General features: G+C 31.4%; 1 protein-coding gene across 1 annotated transcript; it reads right to left on the bottom strand.

Moving 5' to 3' along the window:
• Positions 1-2,355: 2,355 nt before the first annotated feature.
• LOC100796290 (myosin-binding protein 2) lies at positions 2,356-6,815 on the bottom strand. The gene is made up of 4 exons (XM_006585018.3): positions 5,001-6,815; positions 4,712-4,897; positions 3,217-4,620; positions 2,356-2,988 (listed from the first exon to the last, which is right to left on the bottom strand). Exons 1-3 carry the CDS (start codon positions 6,427-6,429, stop codon positions 3,254-3,256), a joined length of 2,982 nt encoding a protein of 993 aa, XP_006585081.1. The 5' UTR covers positions 6,430-6,815; the 3' UTR covers positions 2,356-2,988; positions 3,217-3,253.
• Positions 6,816-13,012: the final 6,197 nt, after the last annotated feature.

The raw sequence follows: 13,012 nt of genomic DNA on the forward strand, positions 1-13,012 counted from the left end.
TGGCTTTTAATGTAGTATTGTAAAAGTTAACTGTTTTACGATACTATAATTAAAATGATATGTTTCAGATGTGTTTTCAATTAAATATATTTTATCATAAAATCTTGTTTTTATTGTTTGGTTCTTTGTGTTGAACCATTTATTTAAAATGTGAATCCAAACATAGCAATCATATATTTTTTCTTATAAACTATACTTAGATTTAACAAAATACGATTCAACTAAAAAAAAAATTAACAAAATACTAATATTTTAAAAGTATTTTCTCACCTAATAAGTGAGAACTTGATCCTTCGCGATATATTCAAGCACGGTGGAGATATTAAAGTAAAAATTTATCTTAACAATTATATTTTTATATACATTACTTTTTTTAGATAAAATATTAATCACATGATAAAAGGATTTGAATAGCAATTGGAATATTTTGAGAGGCCGCGACTTACTTTGCCTAGTTCTATGGTAAACGTGATCAAACACATCCATGACCATGAGTTCAAACCTTTAACACCATTAACTCAAAGGGTTAGCATTTGGTCTTAGTTATTCGAATGGAGAAAGGAATAAATTAGAGATAAATAATCATTTTTATTTTTAAATATATGAAACGTTGTTAAATTTATTTTTAAAAAGATGAAAATTCAATTTTTAATCTTCAAAAGTGAAAAAATACTATAAATTTTATTAATTTCTATCCATTACCGTTAATGAAAAAATTTACGTGATGATACACAAGAATAAAAATATCACATAAATAATTCTCAACATGATCATTCGATAAAAATGTTAATAAATTATTATTAGATAAAATAACAATAAATTACTATTTGATCAAAATATCAATAAATGATCAAAATAAAATTTTAGTTGAGTCAAGATATAATTTATAATAAAAAAATTATATAAATTCCATACACGCATAAATATCTACATTAAAACTAGTGAAAGTAAGTAAAATTTGCTTAAACTTAATTTTAACAACTGCCAAAAACCCAAGTTAGGAATATATCCCTAGCAATATCATCGTCACCAAAAGAAAGGAATATTTCCTAAAATATTTCTATCTACTCACCTGTACTGGAAGTTCTCCTCTGTGCATGCTACCCTATCCCTATCCCCAAACATAAAAATAAACATAAGTAAGTCTGCACACCATGAGGAAAAAGAAATCATGAGTGCCGTGCATTAATAATCTCATTTGACGTAAAACCCTGCAATTGCATGATTTAATTTTGAAGACTTTTATAGTTTATTTTATTCACGTTAAAGTGATCGATAGGGAATATAACAAGTTTTTTTTTATTTAATTTAATTTTTGAACCAGAATTTCAAAAACTTAATACACAAAAAAATGCTTTCGGATGTAACTTATAATTTTTAAAATAAAATATATATTAGAAACGAATTATTGGAATTTTCAATATTTGAGCTTCTTTTTTTCTGAAAAATACTTGAGCTTCTTATGCTAGCAAATTAGTAAGAGAAGAGTGATGACCTATAATGACAATTTCTAAAAAGAGACGATTCTTATAAATATGACAAGTAATTAACTGTTATTTATACAAAAACAGACTTAAAAACCATTTATCACTTGAAAAATAGAAATTCTTGTAAAGTGAAGAAAAATATCTCAGGTTGAAGAGAGTATTACATACACAAATAGAAGAGACGCGGGAGTATGAGAAATGTGAGACTCTTAACATCTTATGAAAGTAAAATTTTATCATCTCTTATAATTTTTACGTGAGAGTTAGGTTTGTATGATAACATACTACTTGAAGAAGGTTTTATTTTTAAGTTGATGATCTAGAAAACGTATAATTTTGTTTAAGATAATAAATATCAAACTATATACATTAAATTAATGTCCTGTTTTTCTGAGGCACTTTGCAGCGTGTTGTCATCTTCAATCCTTCATGAGCCATTTTTTCATGAATAAATCCAAGGGTGACATGACTGATGAAATTTCTTGCTTTGGTGGCAATTGTTGCGTCGCTGTTCATACTTTTTAAAGCATTATTATTAGAAACCGTTCTCACCTTATCAGTAAATAAATACGCTTCTGTCTGTACCTTGTATCTTTGTGCCATCCTTCTATTGTTTTCAGCGCAGCATAATATAACTTACTAATCTTATTATTTTACTTTAGTTCTATTGTTTTCAATCTAATCTAACAAGAAGTTGCATTTTGCTTAAAGCACAATCAAATATTCCAATGTGAAAGCAGCGTAAGCTTTAAACAATCAAATATAAATACTCCATTCACTATATTTAGTTGTTTATAAAACATCTATCTCAGTCACAAGCTTTAAAAAATAACAATAAGCAAAGTTAATTATTTCCAAGCAGTATATATAAACAAACACTCACTTTTTTTTTTTATATAATTACAAATGAATACATGTAGTATACAAGTGACTCAGCTTTCCCCCCTCAGAAATAAACAAATCTCATAGGATGATGCAAGAATGCCAAAAAAATAAGAGAAAGAGAGAAGAAAGAGGCTACTTACCTCAATCTTTCACTCTAACCAAAAAGAAAAGAAATGACAAAACTAGTGGCCCTAATTCTGTCTGTCTAAACTAGTGCTATTTTACCTGGCACTGGAATCTTTTTGGGATCTCTCCAGCTTTGCAAGCCAGGTCTATGCTCTCACAAAATACAAGTGGACAGGGTGGCTTCACCTCACTAGCCTACACACACATATACTCATCATCCTCCTTTTCCCACAAAAGGTAATGATGGACACAACCCACCAAAAATTTGGGCTTACTTGGACTTGGACAAAAGAAACAAAGAAAAGAGAATGGTAGACTTCAGTTTTCTTGTCCACCATTGGATTCTCCCCTCTCCATCAGGGAAATCCCACTAACCTTTTTTTTGTTAAAATTGAAGTCATGCATTTGGTGTCCTCCATTATATGTAGACCACAGTGATGCTCATGCATGCTTCATTTGCAGCTTGTAGATCAACTCCAATGTAACAAATCTACATAATAAGTACATAAATAATGAATTTAGCTTCTATGCATCGTCGGTGTTAAATTTATATTGTTGATTAATCAGAAATCATCATTGATATAACTTTTAAGATGTATAAAACTCAATAAACTTACTGTATATAATGGTTGCATATACTATTTACTCATAAATAAATGATATTATGATTGAGAAATATAAATAATTTCTAATAGAGCAAGATTAGCATTATTTTTACCTATCATCTCTTTGGCATAGTTGAGCATGTAGACTTCTTATACTGCAAGATCTCCCATGTTCTTGACCCTGAGTTCTACACTCCTCAGTTCGCGAAGATGTTGTAAAATTTCTTGGAGAAGATGTAACCCTTTATCCCCTTTTCTCAATGAGCTGATGCAATGCTTTAGAAACTCTCTATCTGCCTCCAGCACCTGTAGTCTCTCGTAAAAATTATCGACCTCATCCTCTAAAGCAATATTTTTCTTATCCGGATTAACCTTTTCAACTGAATTGTTTTGCAAGTGAGGGAAATCTAACTCGTCTCCACTCAACTCTACATCTTCTGCTTCTGAACTCATTGCATCAAAAAGAGGAAGAAGCCTCTTTCCTTTTGCACCCATGAGTTTCCTCCCTTGATGCTTTCCATTTATTTTCTTTGCATGACCATTTGAAAATCCATTTACTTGACCATTGTGATCATCATGATCATGATGGTATCCATTTCCATTCTCTTCACAAAGATGTTCTACTAATTTAGCATCGTCAGAGCAGCGATCTTCCTCATAATTCAATATAACTAGCTTTTCTTCCAATACCTTGAGCTGTTCTAGAATTTGTAACCTCTCTTCCTCAAAGTTCGCCAATGATTCCTCTAAATATAAGACCGCGTCCACGGGGGTGTTCTGGTTGCTGCATTCTTGATCTTGATGACTATAAAACCCGTTTTCCTCCTTTGCTCCGTGATTCAAGTCAATGGACAATCCATCACTATCTTCAGCATTGCTACAAGAGGGAGATGAAGTTCTGCTTCTCATGCTACCATCTCTTCTTGACATCATCATCTTTTCTCTTACCTCATATTCATGAACCTTCTTTCTATATACTTCAAGCTCCTTTTCTAGCTCTAGCTTCTCTTTCTCCCTCTTCATCATGAGCTCATTCAAGAGTTGCAAAGCCTCCTGATCATACTCAGATTGTTCTTCCATCATTCTTTGATACTGCAAGGCTTCCATCTGCATTGCTGCTTTCTCTTCTTGAAGCCTATTTATCATTGCCATTGTTTGATTGGCTGCTATAGCAGATGCACTTCTCTCTTCTTCAAGTTCTGCATATAGAGTACTTAAGGCTTTCCTTTCAGATTTCAATGCTGATTTTAACTTATCAATTGTTACCTCACCACCTTCTATATCACTTATCACACTTCCATCCAATGACTCTTCTGTTCCTGATTCTTTCCTCTCAAGGAGAAGTAGTTTCTTGTGTAGCTGATGTAGACTCTCCAAAGAAGTGGGTGTGTAAGGAACCTTTTCTTCCTCATTCTCATTAAGCTCCAATAAAGATGGCAAATGGTTATTTACTGTTGGCATTTTCACTTCAAGTGACATGGTTTTAAATTCTACAAAATCTTCACCTTTGTCATCACCTAGTTATAAATTGCAATAAAAAGAAGTGATTTATTAAAAAGTTTTAAGGGTGGACTTAAGGAAAAGGGAAGATAAGAAGTTTAGGCTTACCAATTTCATCTTGCACATTAAATCTGACTGCGCTAGTAGATGCATCTTCTTGTATTTGTTGGTTTGTATACAAAAGAACATCTTGGCTTTCATACTCATCCATTTGCTCCTGATCAGGAATTTCAGTCCCTATTGAGACTTCTGCTTCATATTCCTCACCTTGCATTTGTGATGCATCTTCAGATGCTGCAGTAATTAAGAAAGTATTAGAGATCATTGCTCATAGAAAATCCAGAAGAAAAAGGTATAAGAACTGAAAAGACTTATTGAGGAGGAAAATAATTAGAACCTAGAGAAACATCTGAACATAGTTCTGCAACTCTTCTTTCCATGTTGGCTTCAACATTATCATCATTGGTCAAGTCATCAGCGGTTTGAACAAATCTCACATCTTCACAATTCTGCTCCAAACTTTCTTCTTCTACTTGTAACAACTCTGAAGACTGGCCTCTGGTCCTTAATTGAACTGATTCACCCCCATTGGACTTGGAAACATTTTCATTCCCTTGTGTTGGAAATTCTGCCACAACATCCCCAGAAATGTGCCAATTCTCAACAACCGGTTCAGCTTCTGCATCAGCACTCTTATCAAAGTCCAGAATAAAATCTTCATTGCTGTTGAGGTCTTCACCTCCCAACTTATATCTGCTTTGATTCCTGTTTTCTGGGGCAGGGGAGTCAACCAATTCAATAGGAATCAATCTGCAATCATCACCATGAATGAAAAATTCAAGATGTATGGGTGGAGTCTCCACAGTTATCTCTCTAGTGCAATCAACTTGAGCACTGGATTTCTCACAAGCTTGATCATCATCATCAGCAACAACAACATCATCATCACCATCATCAACCTTAGGATTAGGGACATTCAAACTTTCCTCTTCAATTGTTTCTTTTCCTTTCTCCACACCCAAATCCAACTTGCAAATTTCATCACACAGTATCTCCACACTAGCATCACACACAGAACAATCACAACTCTTCTCTGCCTCCTCATCTTTTCTATCCAAACCCTGATCAACCTCAAACACCATGTGGCTTCCCTTGTTTTCTTCACTCTCCTTTTCATCATGATGATGATCAAGCACAATATCAGATCCGGTGTGATCTTCATCAATCTCCAAACCAACGCCGCGCTCCGTCACCGAATTCTGCTTCTGGTCATACTCCAAAACATTGAGAGAAGGCTTGATCAAAATGCAAGGAGGGTAGAATCTGTTGTACAAGTTGACACCACAGCAAGAACACCTCAAAGCCTCTTCCACCTTCACAATTGCCTTGTCACCAGCATCCGCACCCTCACCCTGAATCATACCTATCTGCTTCATCCATGGAAAGAAACCAAAACTCTGGGAGAGTTTGACATAATCTGGTTGTGATGAGGATGAGCAATCCTCACACATGTCTTGTGACTCAGCCAGTTTGTGGTGATTGGAGCAGAATCCAAGTTTTGAAATCTCAGAGGCATGAGCTTCACACACAAGATCTTTGCAAGAACTCTTGTACTTCCCAGGCTCTAAGATGTGATCGATTCTGGTGCACCATATGCAAGGCCTTTTGAGGCCAAAGTAATCGGCAAACTTTATGATTAGATAAGAGAAGAGAGAATTGAGGAGGAGGAGGATGATCAGAATCCATTCTAGGATGGCATAGACTAGAACAAGGGTGATTTTGTTGGTGTTTCTATGTAACATGGTTGCAAACTTGTTGGCAGCCATGGTTGGTATTCTGTTTTTTTTTGTTTTTTTGTTTTTTTTTTTTATATGTACAAAGAAAGGTTTTACCTGGAATATCAGATTGGAACCTAAGCAAGTGTTGGAACGAGAGACAGAGAAAAAAGGTTTAAAGGGAAAGAGAGTTTTCAGACAAGATGTCAAAACTGTATTTTGGGTGTGTAATGTATATGAGAGAGAGAGAGAGTAGAAGAGAAGTAGATAGCAAGTGGTTTTATTTAGACTGAGTGAGAAATAGGCGGTTTGAATTGAATGGAATGATAACCAAGGAGGACTAAGGCAAGGGGGGGGAAATGAAATGTTCTTGAGTCAAAGAAAATCAAAGAATTTTATGTATTTTTTTCTTCTAAGGATTGTTTATGGAGTTCTTTTTGACAAAATGAAGCATGACAATTTAACAGTTAAATAGTTTCATTATACAAATTAATTAAGAGCTAAAAAATAATAAAAATACTGATATTCATTTAAGAAGTTAATATTTTTTAACATATATTATTTTGTATTTATAGACCAAGATATTGAACATCTACGTTTACAAAACATGATTATTTATCAATTAATTGTATTATACCATCTTGGCAATTTTACATTTGTAACTTAATATTGTTGTGAAACTGAAGAATTTTTCAGACAGAAAATGTGAAACTGTCCTTCTGTAATCACTGCTTTATGTGGATTAGTGTTTTGGGATCTGGATAGTTTGAGTTTGTAATGAGTTTTTTCATGGTCTAGAATTTTCTGTTGCTGAAAAATATTTTGATAATCCTGCTGCCAGCTCCTCTTCAATTTTTCTATTGAGGCAACAAAATGGAACGGCCCACCAAACCACACACATGAGCTGGTGGACCAGACCCAAAGTAAGGAGTGGGACCTGTTATAGCTGCAGATGCTTGAGTCATTATGTGGGTATGCTTCCTAAGAAACTTTGTTTTCTTTATATGAATATATTAATATACCCTCCTTCCAACCAATGAAATCATGTATAAAATCAAACTCTGTTTTGTAACATAGCTGCTTAAAAGTTAAATTTCATTTATTTTACTTTGTCGACAAGCCTCTTGTGTGGCAATTTTATTTCACAGGGGTAACACCTTTTTAGAGAAAGTTGATAATTAACTTCAACAGATGGACAACATATTAGAAAAAAGTTTGTTGTTATCCCCCTAAATAAGTTAGCTTATTTTAGGTTCATAACCTTTTTTTAGTTTAATTTTGATACACTACTTGTATATTTGTTTTTACACCATCGACATATTAGAAATTAATATAAATATAATTTCAATTATATGACAATTCAAAATTAGATGAATATTGCAATTCTTTTACACTATTGACATATTCTAATAAAAAAAATCTTTTTCTCTACTTCTAATTCGTGAATTTCTATGTTAAAATGAACTTGCCTCAAATAATTTATTCAATTATTTGAGTTTTTATTGTATTTTTGTTCTCTTTCCCATAAATTTCATGTTGGATGAACAATGAAATAACTCACTAGTTAGGTAATCCAATTAAACCTTAGAAAGAGAAAGGTGGCCTTAAGAAGCCGAAAACTAGTTGTTTTTGTTAGGGTCCAACAAGGATGAATTTGGCTTTTGGGGTCATGGCTGCACCGCCACTCACCGACTAATTGCCATAGCGATAGCACCCTATGTTTTGTAAAATAATATAATGTGATGACATTTCAAAAATTTGTTCCCATATGTACTTTCCAAAATAGTATCTACATTTCCACATCTCTTTTATAAAAGGAATCTATGGCTACCTTGGTGAATGTTGTGCTTTGGCCCTCCAACAAATTGCTTTTGCTTTAGTCAAGTCTCCACTGCACTACACCATAAGTTTTTCAGTGTCTCTCATTTGGCCCTACTGGTTATAATTGAGCAGATACCTCTCCCTCCCCCACCCCCCACTGCTAATATAATTAACCTAATTTGGACTGCCATTATAGAATTTATTTAGTACATATATGCCAGCTCAATGGAAATATATACCATCACACTTTTGCTCTTGTTGACGATAATATTTGAATGTAGATCCATTAAAATATCCAAAAATACAAATTAACATAGATAGTATCATATGATTGATAAATAATTTTATCTTTTAAATGCATGATCAAAGATTTAATATTCATGATCCTGTGTAAAAAAAATGTGTTAAAAAAAATCAATATCTTAAATATATCTTAATATCTATCTTAAAAAAATTTAGGCACTTCTTCCTATCATCAATTTTTTATGTGCACGTACAATATATTAATAAACTAATTTATTTATCAAAGTTCAATTGATAGAATGCTTTGTAGCAAATATATTAAATTTATTTATGTTTTCCCATAAAATATTTGTGCTAATGGGTTACATTATAAGTATTTGTGTAATTTGAAAGTTAATGAGAAAGGTGCTAGAGTATATGACAATTAAATGAAGGTTGGATGCGAAGATGGGACCATTTATTATGATGTATTGTTGATCAGGCAAAAGCGCAAAGAAGTAAACAAAACGAAAATAAAAGGGTTTTAAATTCAAAGCTAGACTATCTTTCTAGGAAGGAACATCAAAGCAAAACTCACTTTTTAAAGTTAATCACTGGTGGGAGTCCTTAATTAATTGCTCTTCCCAATCCCAATTTCTTCCCCCTTTTCTGACCGAAGAACCATAGCTATTTGAAATGTGAAACAAAAGAAGGGATCGAAAAATGTCATTGTTTTCTGTTGGAAGCCCTCACAATTGCTCCTTCTTAATCTCAATTTCCCGTCCTTATTCTGATCAAAAGATTATCAACCATCTAGAATATTAAACAAAAGGTAGAGCTTAAAAAATGTCATTGTTCTTCGATCAACTTTGCAATTCAGGAGGCTAATGAGTCCCATACTTCGAACACATGACATGATCCAGAAATTTGATTAAAAAAAACCACGTGAATAAGAATAATATACGCAAAAGATTGCCAATGTTGGTCCACTTATTGTTGAAAAATAGTCTAAATTATGGGGCAAATAGCTCCTAGTAAAAAGTTTTATTGAAATTTTCAAATTTGGCGACTTAAGCTAAAAATGAACTCACGGATTGCATTAGTTATCTAATTGATCAATTAGATTGGGACCCGTAGGCCTCATCTAAACGGCTTGCGTGGGTACAAAGACATCCCCCAACAAAATTTAAATTAATAAAACATAATGAAACGAATGTTGAAGTATTTTGCTTAATCTTACATATTAATCATAAAAATGGACCATATTTTCCATTTTCAATGATAACTATTACAACCTTATTTACGTTATATCATGATTCATTGATTCATGAAAATAACATCCTTTTAGCAAACTCCGACTTACTAAAGATATAGGAACTTAACAAAAAAAAAAACTGCGCCTTTGGAGGGGTACCAGAAATCTAATTGCAATTTACTTCTTTCACTTTTATTTATTTACTATTACATTGAAATCCTACATACTAGAACCGGTGGAATTGAGTTTCATTGTTTCAACTAATTACTGTTTTTTAAGCTAATTGATTGACTGATACTCTAAAAAAAAGTTAATTGACTGACAAATATCATATTCTAACTGGCAAATATAATGCTTTGAATTGGAGCCCTAATAGTAAGAGTGAGTTGGAAAAGTTAAATGGCCTACAAATTAAATTGGAATGCTACATATCTCATTCATTCCATTTAATTAGTTTTATGATAAAGTATCATATCCTATTATAGATGAGATAAGAATGGGTGATGGTTAGAATGTCTAAATCTTTGGTTCGTGAACATGAATAGGAAAAAATAGAACCTTTTTTTTATATAAAAAAAATACACTTTACAATGACTAAACCTTATTGTAATTAAATATTCTCTCATTTTCATTCCTAATTAACCAGTGAAAGGGATTTAGTTTTTCATGAAGTAATCCTCAGTTTATTTTTAGATATATGTATAAAATATATCATTAAAAAAGTCTCGACTTTTTATGTGTATAATATCTTATTTGCCTACTAAGTGAGGAATAAAAAATGTTTTGTTGAACCAAAACAGAAAGAGAGTTAATGATAAAGAAAAATAAAGTTCATGCTATGTCATCTTTAATCTTTCAAATCATAACGAAATATCCACGTATGGACTATGGACCAAGAACCAATAATAAGTTTTTGCTTTGGTTAGGGAAAGATGGCCTGCACTTATCTGTGTTTTCCACGGTATCAGTGTATATCCCAACCAATAAAGTGAATAAACACTAAACCTTGATGGATATTTCCTATTTCTTTCTTTTATTTATTTTTGTTTCAATTTTTAGGCACCGAATATCATGGATTTGAATGATACCGACATCATGTCTATACAAAAATAGCAAAGGAGTGAAAGGACATCTGTTATCGACAGAGACTTCTTTCAATGCTTTGTATTTCTGAATTGATATAATTTTAACCTTTTTTAGAACAAATCTGGAGAATGAAGTGAAATTAAACTCCAACAAATTAATCAGACACCATTTCATTCCTTAATCATTTTAAATCAAAATTAACTCTTATAAGCAACAATCAGCAAGCATTTAAGGGTCAGATCACCCAAATGGGACAAAAATTGCCCCAACTAAAAGAGATGATAATTGAGGTGTTTGGGGGTAGAAATGGAAATGCAATCAAAACTATTAAACCATTATGTCATTTTTAAAAATAAACAGAATTTCAATTATTAATGAGTGAAAACCAATAAAGTTAGAGAATAACATATCACAAACTTTTTCACAAGTGTATCAAGCAATTAAATGATAAATACTTGAATAGAGTATGTTATATCATGAGGAATGAATTTTTCTCATTATTTTACTTAATCAAATTAATTAATGGGGGCACTCTAAAAAATTTAGTGTGTGCTATTATTTTATATGATTACTGAAAAAGAAAAATAGAATTTCCCAAAAACAAGAATAAGGAAACTTAAAATTCAAATCTAGAAAATCGAATAATGACAAAGATAGTTAAAGCATAGACTTCACCTATTGTTCATGTGATTAACTCCAGCATAATTCAAGCATCTTCTTTTAATGTTTAAGATAATTTTCACTCATATAATTTATACTCAATTCCTTGGTATACAAATTCTTTTAAACTCATACACAAATATTCTTACATTTATTCCTTAATTTAAAATATCAAGAAGGCATGAACTAGGCTAGGACAATCTTTGTCTGGCGAAGCATGGATCCTCTGTTGCATCCACAATGCTCAATTTGGTGAGAGAGTACGAAGGGAGTGTAAATATAAAGTTAGATTCATATTTGACGGGCTAGATTACGCTTATATAGGGGTGATTTACCAACAATGGTTCAAAAAGTGACTGATTTGTGTTTTTGTATTTCTTAATTAAGTGATTTAAGTTTTAAATCTTTATTAACTTTTTTATTATATAATAAATCATGTAAGAAGAAAAATATTTATCTTATATATGATTATATGCTTAGAAAAAAAAATATAGTAGTAATTTTGATAGAAAAAAAATCATTAGAAAATTATTTATCATACAATTCTTTAATCTCATTAATTATATATACATCATAATTCTTAATTAAAATTAAGTCTGAAGTTTATTATTTAACTTGCTAATGCTTTTTTTAAGACCAAATATAAAAGATATAATTTTATTATTTTCAAGACCAATGAAACTCAATATTGATTTCTAAAACATCCTAACATCATCGGTAAATAGTTTTAACTCCTGATGAATAAGCTTTATTAAATCTTTCTATCCATCTATTATTCAGTAACTTCATTAGCTACTTGCATTCAACATTATCATTTGTTATAATTATAATAAAACATTTTATCATTTGTTATGATTAAAATAAAACATTCTTGATTAAAAAGCTTCTTATGTATCGGCAACAAGTAATTCAAATAGTCAACTATTAATATCAGAGGTAAGAATTTGAACTCCTGATAAATAAGATTTATTAATTAATTTTTTCTACCCTTATCTATTATTCAGTAAATTCATTAGCTACTGGCATTTTTTGAAGGATTTAGCTACTTGCATTGCATTCAACCTTATCATTTGTTACAATTATAATAAAACATTTTTTATTAAGCTTCGTTTTTCTTAGAGAGATATTTAAAAATACTTCTTATGCACCACCAACAAGTAAATAGTCGTTTTTAATTATATATGCACACATGTGCGCAAGATAAGATAAAATGCCATCAAGTATTAAACATAGTTTCTATTTATTATTGAAAAAGATACTAAATACGTATTTGATATAATTTATTCAAAAATAGTTTTTTATAAAATTAAAAAACAATTATTTCTATAAAAAAAGTCACTAACGTGAATTATCTGCTGTCTGCGGAGCCAAAACAGTCCTAGTCAGGAAAATATAAATTAAGAGCAATACCTTTTTTCTTTTTTAAGTATATAGATATATAGGTAGATATAATGAACCTACAGAAAGCAAACTGCCTTTATCCTTCTCTTATTTTAAAACTTAGAATTCTGTTAGGATAAAAATTAAGGAAAAAAAAATACACAATAGAGAGAAAGTAAGAATCATGGAAGTGTTGGCTAATGATAGGAT

The sequence above is a fragment of the Glycine max genome, chromosome 8 (assembly GCF_000004515.6).
Source record: "Glycine max cultivar Williams 82 chromosome 8, Glycine_max_v4.0, whole genome shotgun sequence".
Lineage (NCBI taxonomy): Eukaryota > Viridiplantae > Streptophyta > Magnoliopsida > Fabales > Fabaceae > Glycine > Glycine max.